At 46.1% G+C, this 13584-nt stretch overlaps 1 protein-coding gene across 3 annotated transcripts in view; it reads right to left on the bottom strand.

The window, feature by feature from the left end:
• The window catches only part of elmod1 (ELMO/CED-12 domain containing 1), a 118051-nt gene that overhangs the window by 74357 nt on the left and 30110 nt on the right, over positions 1-13584 (bottom strand). For all 3 annotated transcript variants that reach the window (XM_085999082.1, XM_085999084.1, XM_085999083.1), the window contains 2 exons: positions 5857-6002; positions 2239-2267 (listed from right to left, as the gene is read on the bottom strand). In XM_085999082.1, the coding sequence (XP_085855208.1) occupies positions 2239-2267; positions 5857-6001 (174 nt within the window). In that variant the 5' untranslated portion in view covers position 6002. The remainder of the gene's footprint in view (positions 1-2238; positions 2268-5856; positions 6003-13584) is intronic.

The raw sequence follows: 13584 nt of genomic DNA, 5'->3' as shown, positions 1-13584 counted from the left end.
TCTCTCCTCCCCTCCCCCCCTCTCCTCCCCTCCCTCTCTCCTCCCCCACCCTCTCTCTCCTCCCCACCCCCTCTCTCTCCTCCCCCACCCCCTCTCTCTCCTCCCCCCCACCTCCCTCTCTCTCTCTCCTCCCCCACCCTCCCTCTCCCCCCTCCCCCACCCCACCTCCCTCTCTCCTCCCCTCCCCCTCTCCTCCCCTCCCCCACCCTCCCTCCCCCCCCCTCTCTCCCTCCCCCCCTCCCCCTCTCTCCTCCCCTCCCCCCCTCTCCTCCCCTCCTCTCTCCTCCCCCACCCTCTCTCTCCTCCCCACCCCCTCTCTCTCCTCCCCACCCCCTCTCTCTCCTCCCCCACCCCCTCTCTCTCCTCCCCCACCCCCTCTCTCTCCTCCCCCACCCTCTCTCTCTCTTCTCCCCCACCCTCTCTCTCTCTCTTCTCCCCCACCCGCTCCCTCTCTTCTCCCCCACCCTCTCTCTCTCTTCTCCCCCACCCGCTCTCTCTCTTCTCCCCCACCCCCTCTTCTCCCCCACCCCCTCTTCTCCCCCACCCTCTCTCTCTCTCTCTCTCTCCTCCCCCACCCTCTCTCTCCCCCGCGATTTCCCGAGGCTCTCTCCCCCCCGCACCCCGCGATTTCCCGAGGCTCTCCCCCCCGCGATTTCCCGAGGCTCTCTCCCCCGCGATTTCCCGAGGCTCTCTCCCCCCCCGCCCCCCGCGATTTCACGAGGCTCTCCCCCCGCGATTTCCCGAGGCTCTCCCCCCGCGATTTCCCGAGGCTCTCTCCCCCCCGCCCCCCGCGATTTCCCGAGGCTCTCCCCACCCCCCCGCGATTTCCCGAGGCTCTCCCCCCCCCCCGCGATTTCCCGAAGCTCTCCCCCCCCCCGCGCGATTTCCCGAGGCTCTCCCCCCCCCCGCGATTTCCCGAGGCTCTCTTCCCCCCCCCGCCCCCCGCGATTTCCCGAGGCTCTCTTTTCCCCCCCCCCCGCGATTTCCCGAGGCTCTCTTTTCCCCCCCCCCCGCGATTTCCCGAGGCTCTCACCCCCCGCGATCTCACGAGGCTGTGTGCTGGCGTCACGGGGGCCGTGCGCATGCGTGCCAGCGTCAAGGCGGCTGCGCAACGGCCGTGCGCATGCGTGGTTGCCGTTTAAAAAAAAAAGCCAGAGCGGGCTCTCGCGGGCGAGGCGGCCCGCGGGGAGTAGGCAGGGAAACCCCGCGGGCTGGCGGCCGTTAGAGCGGCTCACTTCGGGCCCCGACACCGTCAAACCTGAGAGGGGGAAGTAGAGAGAGACAGAGAGGGAAGAGGAGAAGGAGAGAGAGGGAAGAGGAGAAGGAGAGAGGGAAGAGGAGAAGGAGAGAGAGAGAGGGAAGAGAGATAGAGAAATTTTTGGAGCTTCAGGCCTGCCTGCAGCGGGCCTGGAGACCAGCACCGAGTCCCCCCTGCGCGAGGGTGAGGAGGAGGAGGGGGGGGTTGCTAAACACAATATAAAACTGAAATAAATTGTTAATTAATTCCCTAACACATAATTCAAATATTTACCTTAGTTCCCTAACACACAGAAAGTGTGGGGGAAAAAATCATGAAAAATCAAGAATGCGGCCACTCACCTCGGTTCAGAAGGATAAGGCCCGCCCACACACGCACCGATTGGTCGACCGGTCAGGTCACCCAAGCGTAGGATTGGTCAATCGTCGAGTCACTCGACACTCAACTGTAGGAAGACCTCGACGTCACACGGTCGCTAATGAGATGCTAATGAGCGGAACGCTGAATGTTTTTGGGATACCGCGGGCGGGATTTTTGTCCGGCCGAAACGTAAATACGCCGATGACCGGTCCGGAATCGCAAGCTTTCTTTTGAGGCGACGCGCGCGTCGGTACGCTCTGTAACTTCCAAACGTATAGAGACCAGGCGGACAGACAGACAGACAGACAGAAGAGCCGCTTTATATATATAGATGTGTAGTAATGCCTCTGCTATCTCTTCCCTAGATTCTTTTAAACACATCTGGGATTGGTATGGTGCGAATGATCAGGACTGTAGCAAGTTGAATCATGCAGTACAACTGAGGCATTGTGTTATGGATTAGACTGCCACCTAATAGTGTAACTGCTAACTCAGTTTAAGTATTCATAACATAATAGGATCAGTCCTAATTCAGTAGATAATAAAGGAATTCATATCCAGATACAGTTTGCACATTAAAAATAATAACCATGGATAGAATGCCAAAGAATTCTACTTACTTCATTCCTGGAGGACTTTAGCGATGACTCTGACAAGAAAATACAGAAATCAAATTATACTATACTGCAGACAATTATATATCCAACAGTTCATACTAAGCTGGAATGGTGGAGATCCCAACCTGCACTGCACTAAGCTTAAAGTGGCAGTCATTTTATTACCTCTGTTTAATAACATGTTTGCTGCCATCTGCTCTCATCCTCTCACTGCAATTTGTGTCTATAACAGTGCAGTTACAATTTCAGAATGTAATAGCTGTTGGATTTGACAACGAAGCAGCCATCAAGCACACAAGATGGTGTGTGGAGCCAAGGAAGCATAGCCTTCTCGCTCTCTTAATACCTGCCAACTTGACAGATCCAATGAGAAACTTAAGTAGATTGTCATTATTTTTATGAAAGAGGAAGAACATTACACTGAATTTAAATTAAATTTTAAGTGTTATAAAGGAAGATAGCACAATCATCACTGTGCTTTGTACTTCAAAATTGCTGGTAAAAGACAGTCTATAAGCAGATATTTTGGGGTAGAAACTTGGGCGCGCCCATTTCTACATCCCTGGGTTCTTCTACACAGCCTTGGGTGACCTCAATCATATGTCAATCTGCTGTACACCTCTGTATCAAGATGGTCAGATGTCCTGTCCAGGCGGGCATCTCAATTTATCACCTTCTCAACGGACCTGCCAAGCAGTAAGAGTAAGCAGCCAACTTCTGCAGACTAGCAGGATTCCCTTTTAGCGCTATTGATGATATTCATGGTGTTGAAGGCCTTACATGCAAACACCTTTAAATGTATTGATACGACGGGATATCATTTATAGAATTTCCATGAATTTCTGTGGAGATTTTCATGATTGTCTGCTGTAACTTTGGCGGAAGATTCGCTGTTTCTATTATAAATGTGGGTATAGGAATTTTTATTGGGAAAATTTGACAGGTAATGCGTGAAGGCACAATCTCATTAATATATATATTATATATATTACGATAGCTATTTAAAATGTTTTATTCCTCATTAGTTTTAAAGCTGAGAACACACAGTACTGTAACATGTACCAGTTAGAGTTAGATATCTGTGCCTGAAATTTCTGAGGGGGTCCCCCCCCGATCTCCCACTTTAATTTTATACAGCCAGCTGTTTACGCCATTCTGTAGGATTTCCGCTGAAGTTACGACAATCAGGAGAATCTCAGAAATTCTAGTTCTTTTATATATATATGATTTGTTTGAAAAAGACTTTTCAAAAAAAAATTCTTACAATAAATATGGATTTGCAGTATGCAATCATGGATGTTCTATAACTGTTACCTAAAAGCTGGTTTATGAACATTTGTTGCGCAGCAACATATCTGTGAATTGTAGCTCCACCCTGCATGCTGCCTGAAATACATTGTGCTAGTAACCATTACCAGCAGCTTAGTTAGCAACCATTACCTGCAGCTTAGTTAGCAGTAACACAATTAGCAGTACATACCAGCACAAAATGTCCTTTATACAAATGTGTAAAAGTAGAATTAGTATATTTCATCAATCCCATTACAGAGTAGTTCAGTGGTGCAGACAATTGAATCTTGAATATGTTATGCCAAACAGGAGCAGGATATGGACCATGCCCACAATCTCCCGAACAGCAAGTTTACAATCACAGCCATGGTATTAAGAGAAGCAAGGAATATTAGAGAACAGTCACACTAGTACATTCTTTTTACCTTATACAGCCTATTATAAACAACCATTGGCAGATGCTGTCACCCCAGATTGCTCCCTTGCACATTTTGTTGGTCTGTGTAGAGCAGCATTTGTAAACCTTGAAGACCAGGTTGTTTTCTCTTTTTCAAATGGGTTTAGTAAGTTGTCCAAAAACATTCCAACAAAGGGAAGTTAAAAAAAAACAGCTTTAAAAAATGCAGACAATGGCCCAAAATTTGCGATCGGAGGCTTCCCGCAGATGCCTCCGACCTGTAAAAAAAAATCTACAAATTTATCTGGTGGCCCGGGAGGTGTGGAGACTTGTGATTATAGGCCTCTCCGGGTATGCACGGGCAGAGGCCCACGTATCCCAGGGGCGCATGCAGTTCGTAGGCGTCCCTGGGATCTCATGGGCCAGCCCAACCAATAAAAGAAGGGGATCCCCATTTATACTGATGAGAGTTCCGTACGGAAACCCCATAAGTATGAATGGGGATCACTTAAAAAATACATGAACACATGAAATAAATAAAAATAAAAAATTACATATTTAAGATTAATTAAAATGCCATTTAATTAAATATTTTAAACAAAAAATAATTTTTGAAATTTTTCAAAAATTGTTTTAACAAGGCTAAAAATAAACTTACCTTATTGGACAGGATTTTTAATGTATAAATGAGTGATAACATTTTATTTTCTATTTTTTTTAAACTCTTATGTTGGTAAAAGCAGGCCTTACGCATGCTTTTACCAGGCGTAAGAATTTCACGGGCATTCAACGGGCGGAAGTTGGGCAAATAGCGCAACTCTCAACCCGCAGAGGCCCTTCTCCTGGGGATATGGAGGATCTGTCAAGAAGATTCTTCACAGATCACAAGTTTCGGGCTTTAGCGCATGCGCTTCGCACGCACCTGTAGGGGTCGCAAAATACGGCCCATTATTTTACTGCAATTTGAATGCTGCTGCACTTTTGAAATTTTAAATGCTCTAAATTGAAAGCACACGAAATAAATAAATCATTCACTGCACTTCACTCCTGGTCTATATATTAGACCTTTTTAAATGCACATGTGCCTGCTTCTGGTGCTGGACTGCTACTGAAAACAAAATGTGATGGGCACAATAAGCTTGAAAATAATGCACTTCCACAATATTTTGTTGCTTATTTTCATTACGAATACTTAATTTGTAACATCAAACTTTGGATATAACAATGCATCAGAAATTTATTCAAATAGTGTCAAGGCAATACAGAGAGGACAACACGGGGATAATTTTCATGTGATGTGTACACTAGGCGAGTCATATGCAACCGCCATTCGGAAATGTTTGCAGGGGACCTGATCCATTTTTGGGTCAGGGTCCTCATTATAATGTGGTCAATGAACTATCAGCGCAAAACGTGCTTCCCAATAGGCAGCTGGGGGCGGGAAATCAGGAAGGGTGGCTGAATGTGAAGGGCCTGTAGCAGCACCTTGAATGGAAAGGGTACAAGCAACGGGAATTATAAAAAAATGGCACTTCAGAGCAGCAGGCAACATTTTGCAGAACCTACAGCTTTGACTTTGGAAGCCTTTAAGGCTGAAAACCCATTTGAATAGTACAGCAGGAGTAGGACTCCAGAGTCAAAAGATGGATTTTGCATCTCGAAATTCCTTTTATAATGAGTTTCCTCATCGGAAGGCAGGTACCAAGTGATAGCAACACACTTCCTGTAGTAAAAACAAATAGCAAGTCAGCTACAAACAAGCAAGATGCTTCTCAGGGTGAGGGAGACATATCTCCAAATAGCTTATGACACAACTGGATTTCAAAAGAACATGGAAGCAGGTCATCTGCCTTTCTGTTCAGTGAAAAATTATACTAGCCACAGGAAAAGAAAGGGAGAAAAGAAAGAAAAGCTCCATTTTTTTTGGCACCTACCTATTTTCAATGTCCTTTGAGCTCCAGGCTTCTTGCTGTAGCAGATTCTCTGCAGCTCACATTTTCCTGTTATTTTTCTCAGGGCAAATTTGAGAAAACGCCACAGACATTTGCAGTACAAGTACAGACACAGTTGGACCAACATCCTGAAGTCAAATAATAAAAAGAAGTTAAAAGCACGACCACTTCCAGACAAGAAATACTTCCATTCCATAAATACAAAATGCATCAACTACCTAAGATTTAAGAACTTGGGTGAACCCATGTTGAAGTCTTGTTTGTTTTTTATTTTACAAATAATACATATTATTAAAATATTTAAAAGCTGCTTTGCACAATTTATTTCAGATTCCTTTTTCCAGCAACCTGGGAGTGCTCTGGTGTGATATCTCAGAGCTTTACAGAATCCTCTCAGTCAATCTGCTGCTCTCCCCCTCTATGTAGCATTATTAGCAGCTGACATGGCAGGGAGTCCACCATAGCTAGGGTTGCCAATTCTGGTTCGACGTATTCCTGAAGGTTTCATCACATGATCTCCCACCTCCAACCGCCCTGCCAGTCATAGGCCCAGAAATTCGGGTCGGGGGCTTCCTGCAGGTGTAAGCCCCCGACCTGCACTTACCTTGCGCGCCGGCCGTTGAGCTGTGGGCCCCCGTGGGATTCCGATCCGGGGCCTGCTCCAGCTGCCGGCACGCAGTGCTTGCGCATCTCAGGGGCGCAGTTAGTTCGAAGCGTCCCCTGGGATCACGTGGGCCACGGGGAGCCAATCGGAGCAGGGAATGCTCCATTCATAAGATTGACAGGAAGAGCTGTCAAAACTTATAAATACTACGGCCCCAAAACAGCACTAAATCTTCAAATAATTTTTTTAAATTTTTTTTAAATCACATTTTTTAAATAAACTATAAATTACATGAAATAACTATTTTAAACAATAATTTACATTTTTGAAAAAAATAATTTTATTTTCTAACGGGGCTAAAAATAAACTTACCTTGCTTTAAAGTATTTAAAAATAATAAACCTGTGGAAAAAATGTTTTAATTTTAATTAATTCACCACTTACCTTGTAAAAAGCAGGCCTTACGCCTGCTTTTTTTACCCTCCCAGGAAAACCTGCAAAAAAAAAAAGTTTGATGCGCACGTGCAGCCTCTCCTGCGCACGCATTCGACCTCTGAACCCCTTCTTTCAGGGGAACGGAAGTGCCGGTTTCCCGCGCATGCGCAGTGCATGCAGGAAACCGGCACTTCCATTGGGTTTACGGGTGAGTACCCAGCGCGTACTTACCCGTGGAGACCCGAATTTCTGGGCCATAGTCTTTTTTTCCTCCCTCTCCAGTACTTTTATAATAAACAGGTGTTTAAAGAAAATGAAAAAATACTCACAATTTTAATAATGCCTGTAGTGTATGTACCCTTAAGAGGAACTATGTTTTTTTGAAGCCCCTGTGTACTGTAGTACCGGTAGTGACCACTCGGGTATATAAGCCTGTATAGCGTCTTGTATAGTTAGTTCACCTCAGACTTTGTTCAGTAAACACTTGTTAAATCAACTCCTGCATTCCGTGTCTCCATTAACACACGGATTCAACAGTGGCGACGAGTTAGAAACGAACTTACCTGCAATTCGGCAGCACCTCAAGGAGATCGATTCCTCAGACGAAGGTGGAAGAAAGAAAAAAAAACTGTGGTTTCACCAGCTAAACGGGCTGGTGGCAGGTGGCAGGTAGTGCACTAATCCTTCCTGGGCGGCGGGCTGGGGCTCGATTGGGTGGCTCTGCAGCGGGGCCGGGCAGCGAGTCGGAAAGCAGAAGCAAACAGAGTCAGAGGGTGGAGCACTCAGGAGACGGCCGGCGCTGCAAAGCAGGTCGGCGTTCGGACCGAGCAGAGGGAGGGGAAAGTCCCAGAGGGTCCGATTCTCCAAGTGACGGAGAAACTGTTTAAAATATATGTGCAAATAAAAAAATTTTAAAAAATAGAAATACCGTGAAAAGCTGCAGGTCGCAACGGGAACCGCGGAGAACAGCGTTAGCAGCAGCGGCAGCGGCGGGAAAGCGCGGGAGGCGCCATCTTGACTCGGCAGGGAAGAAGGAAAAGCGCGGGAGGTGCCATTTTTGATTTTCAGGATGCCTAAGACTGGCAATATTACTGCTTTCGATAGTGATATAGAGGATTGGACCACATATGTGGAAAGAGTGGAGGTATATTGCAAGGCGAATGAAGTAGCGGATGATAAAAAGGCATCGGTACTTCTCAATCTGATGGGCGCAAGAACATACGGGCTGTTACGAAACTTGATCACACCAGCCAAACCGATGGACAAGAATTTTAAGGAGATTGTTGATACCCTACAGGAGCACTTAAACCCAACACCGCTGCTGATAGCGGAACGATTCAAATTCTTCAAGAGAAATCAATACAAGAATAAAAGTAACGCTGATTACCTCACCGAATTAAGAAAGCTATCAAAACACTGCCAATTCGGGGCAGGACTAGCAGATTATCTTCGAGACAAATTCGTCTGCGGTCTCTTAAGTGAAGGAACACAGAAAAGGCTGCTTTCTGAAAAAGATTTAACACTGGACAAGGCTTTCAGTATGGCTGTATCATACGAAGCAGCCGCAAAAGGAGCTGCAGAGATACAACAAAAGACACAGGACTTCGGCACCCATGAAATGACACAGGGTTGAGAGAGATGTTATCGCTGCGGCAGATCCACCCATAACCAGAGGGACTGCTGGTTCAAGGACAAAGCATGCAGGCAATGCGGAAAGATTGGACACATTGCACGGGTATGCCGATCTGGACAAAATAAATCCACAGACAGGAAAAAAAAAAAATCAATAAAGAAAAGTACAGAAAGGTACAAATGATGACGGACAGTAGCTCCGAAGACCAGAAGAGCGATAGCGACTCCAAAAACGAGAGACTAAGCTGTCTCAAATTACATAATGTACTTGCCAAAGATGATTACCAGACCATTTGGGTTACCCTCACGATAGCAGGGTCCCCAGTTAAAATGGAGCTAGATACAGGATCAGCACTGACCGTCATAAATCGACGAGATTACGAGCGGCTATTTCCGCATATACCTTTAAAAGACACATCCATTATCTTGAAAACATATACGGGTCAGAAAGTATACCCCAAAGGAAAAATAAGGGTGCCTGTTGTATACAACGGCAAGGAAATACAAAAGTTGTATTTATACATTCTACAAGATGGTGGCCCACCGCTGTTGGGACGTGAATGGATCAGGAAAATACGTTTAGACTGGCGCTCCATTCAGGCACTGACGGTGACCAGTAAGAAAAAAAACGATGATGACGTCATACCTGAACGATTAAAAGACATCTTGGCCAACGCCAAAGAAGTGTTTCAAGAGAAACTAGGAACCTTGAAAGGCATCACCGCCTCAATAAAAGTGGAAGATGCAGCAATTCCCAAGTTTTTTAAAGCAAGACCGGTGCCATACGCAATTCGTCCAGCAGTCGAGGCAGAGCTGGAGAATTTGGAAAATGCAGGCATATTATCCAAAATAGATTGGAGCGAGTGGGCAACACCCATCGTTCCAGTCATGAAGAAAGCATTGAATAATGATAAATCTGAAGAAGAGAGAAAAATTCGCATCTGTGGACACTTCAAGGTGACGGTAAACCCGGTCCTTCACACGGTACAGTATCCTCTTCCGAGGATAGAAGATATTTTCGCCTCACTATCCGGAGGGAAACGTTTCACCAAAATTGACTTGGCACAGGCATATCTACAGATGGAGGTTGAAGAGGCCTCTAAAAAATCTCACGATGAATACACACAAAGGTCTGTACCAGTACAATCGACTGGTTTTCGGAGTAGCATCCGCTCCAGCTATCTGGCAAAGAGCTATGCAGCAAGTCCTCCAAGGGATTCCGGGGACTCAATACTACCTAGACGACATCCTTGTAACAGGAGAAAACGACAACGAGCACCATGCCAATTTAGAGCAGGTGCTCACTAGGCTGAGAGAACGGGGCCTACGAGCAAATCGCCCCAAGTGCGAATTTTTCCAAAATCAAATATCATATTGTGGCCACATAATTAATAAGGAAGGGTTGCATAAGTCACCTGAAAAAATTGAAGCGGTCATAAAAGCCCCAGCACCTGAAAATGTTTCACAATTAAGGTCGTTCCTGGGATTAATAAATTACTACCATAAATTTTTAACCGAACTTATCAACTCTTCTACACCCTCTTAATGAACTGCTACAAACAGGAGTAATTTGGAAATGGAGCGAAGACTGTAAACATGCCTTCCATAAATGCAAAGACTTAATCACGTCCAAAGAAGTTTTGGCTCATTACAACCCATCACTGCCAATCAGACTGGCGTGCGATGCATCCCCTTACGGCATAGGAGCAGTATTATCACATAAATTCCCTGATGGCTCGGAACGGCCAATAGCTTTTGCGTCACGCTCATTGAACTCAGCTGAGTGTAACTATGCCCAAATCGACAGGGAAGCACTCAGCCTGGTATGGGGAGTGAAGAAATTCAACCATTACCTACACGGACAAAAATTTACCTTGTTGACTGACCATCAACCCCTCATCTCCATATTCAACCCTAAAAAAAGGGTGTTCCCATTATGACAGCGCAAAGGCTACAGAGGTGGTCCCTTTTTCTAGGGGCACACCAATACAACATAGAATACAAAGGATCAAAACAGCATGGAAATGCTGACGGGTTATCGCGCCTACCGTTGCCAACGGTAGAAGAGGCACCTACAGTAGACCCAGTGGAGATGTTCCACTCAACCATAGTGGAATGTCTACCAGTAACAAATTCTGCCATTGAAAAGGAAACGAGAAATGACCCGACTCTCTCACGAGTCTACGATTTAACGGTGAACGGATGGCCAGCACATGGCGAACCACTGTTGCCAGCATTCTCGCAAAGAAGAGAACAGCTGTCAGTATGCCGAGGAACCTTGATGTGTGGATCCAGAGTGGTGATTCCACCCAAAATCCAGGATAAAGTGCTAAAGGAGCTTCACGAGGGGCATCTGGGTGGAGTGAAAATGAAGAAGCTAGCCAGAGCGTTTGTATGGTGGCCAGGTATCGATGGAGACATAGAAGACATGACCAAGAGCTGCCTAGGATGCCAGAAGGTCCAAAACGCTCCACCCCAAGCCCCTCTACATCCATGGGAGTGGCCCTCATCTCCCTGGCAAAGGGTACACATTGACTTTGCTGGTCCATTTATGGACTCAATGTTCTTAATCGCGGTTGATGCACACTCCAAGTGGCCGGAGGTAATAAAGATGTCCTCCACCACCTCGGAAAAAACCATCACAGTATTTGCCAGGAATGGGCTGCCGGAACAGATCTGTTCTGGTAATGGACCGCAATTTGTGTCCGAAGAATTCAGGAAGTTCTTAAAAAACAATGGGGTTAAGCACTACACGTCCACCCCATACCATCCCGCCACCAATGGATTAGCTGAAAGGTTTGTCCAGACCTTCAAGAAGGCCATAAAGGCCATGGGTAATGAAGACATAAATCTACAACATAAGGTAGATAACTTCTTGTTTGCGTACAGGAATGCAACACATATGGTTACAAACCAAACTCCCGCCATGATGTTCTTCAATAGAAGCCTAAGATGCCGGCTGGATTTGATCAAGCCCAACATCAGAAGGGACGTGGAGAACCGGCAATTTCAAGGCATGAATGAAAGGCCAACTAGAACCTTCCAGATAGAAACATAGAAACATAGAGATAGGAACAGGAGTAGGCCATTCGGCCCTTCGAGCCTGCTCCGCCATTCAATGAGATCATGGCTGATCTTCGTCTGAGATCATAGCTGATCTTACCAGTTCAGTACCCCGTCCCCGCCTTTTCTCCGTAACCCTTAATCCCCTTAGCCTTCAGAAATATATCCAATTCTCTCTTGAAAATATTTATTGAATTAGCCTTCACAGCCCTCTGTGGCAGGGAATTCCACAGGCTCACCACTCTTTGAGTGAAGAAATTTTTCCTCATCTCTGTTTTAAATGATTTGCCCGCTATTTTTAGACTGTGGCCCCTGGTTCTGTGCTCCCCGGCCATTGGAAACATTCTCTCTGAATTCAGCCTGTCCAGGCCTGCCATAATTTTATATGTTTCGATGAGATCCCCTCTCAATCTTCTAAACTCCAGTGAGTACAAGCCCAAACTATTTAATCTCTCTTCGTAGGTCATTCCCGCCATTCCAGGTATCAGCCTGGTGAATCGCCGTTGCACTCTTTCCATGGCAAGAACATCCTTCCGCAGATGGGGCGACCAAAACTGTACACAATACTCCAGATGCGGTCTCACCAGCACCTTGTACAGCTGTAGTAAGGTATCCCTATTCCTATACTCGAACCCCCTTGATATGAAGGCCAACATACCATTTGCCTTCTTAATCGCCTGTTGCACCTGCATGCTCTCCTTCAGTGACTGGTGCACAAGAACACCCAGGTCCCTCTGCACTTCCCCATCTCCCAATCTATTGCCATTTAGATAATAATCTACCCTCCTGTTTTTACCCCCAAAGTGGATAACCTCGCATTTATCCACATTATAGTGCATCTGCCACGTATCCGCCCATTCCCCCAACCTGTCCAAATCGCACTGTAGCCTCCTGACATCCTCATCAGAGCCCACCCCTCCTCCTAGTTTAGTGTCGTCAGCGAATTTGGAAATATTGCATCCAATTCCCTGATCCAGATCATTTATATATATTGTGAACAGCTGGGGTCCCAGGACAGATCCTTGCGGCACCCCGCTGGTCACTGCCTGCCACTCCGAAAACGAGCCGTTTATTCCAACTCTCTGTTTTCTATCCGCCAGCCAGTTCTCTATCCACGTTAATACTTTGCCCCCAATCCCATGAGCCTTAATTTTGCATGATAATCTTTTGTGTGGAACCTTATCGAAGGCTTTCTGGAAGTCAAGGTACACCACATCCACTGGCTCTCCCCCATCTATTTTACCAGTTACTTCCTCAAAAAATTCCAGCAGATTAGTCAAACACGATTTACCCTTTGTAAATCCATGTTGACTCTGTCCGATCCTTTCCCCATTTGTCAAGTGCTCCGCTATTTTATCCTTAATAATGGACTCTAGCATTTTGCCCACAACCGATGTAAGGCTTACTGGTCTATAATTCCCTGCTTTCTCTCTACCCCCCTTTTTAAATATTGGGGTAACATTAGCTACCCTCCAATCCACGGGTACTGTTCCCGAGTCAATGGAGTTCCGGAAGATGATCCTTAGAGCATCTGCTATCTCCAGGGCCACCTCCTTAAGTACCCTAGGATGTAGTTTATCAGGCCCCGGGGATTTGTCGGCCTTCAGTCCCCTCAACTTACCCAACACCATATCCCTAGAGATACTAATTTCTGTCAGCTCCTCCCTCTCATTAGTCCCTATGTTTGCCGATATTCCTGGGAGGTTATTTGTGTCCTCCTTTGTGAACACAGAACCAAAGTATGAGTTTAATTGGTCTGCCATTTCCTTATTCTCCATTATATATTCTCCCGAATCGGACTGCAAGGGACCGACTTGGGATTTTACCAGTCTTTTCCTCCTGATATACCGATAAAAGCTTTTGCAGTCTGTCTTTATGTTTGCTGCAAGTTTACTTTCGTATTCTATTTTCCCCTTCCTGATTAATCCCTTTGTCCTCTTTTGCTGTATCCTGTACTGCCCCCAATCTTCCGGTCT

Source organism: Somniosus microcephalus, chromosome 10, assembly GCF_052327205.1.
Source record: "Somniosus microcephalus isolate GS21.2 chromosome 10, FLI_Smic_1.0, whole genome shotgun sequence".
In the NCBI taxonomy this organism is placed as follows: Eukaryota; Metazoa; Chordata; class Chondrichthyes; order Squaliformes; family Somniosidae; genus Somniosus; species Somniosus microcephalus.
This window is presented reverse-complemented; position numbering and strand designations above follow the sequence as displayed.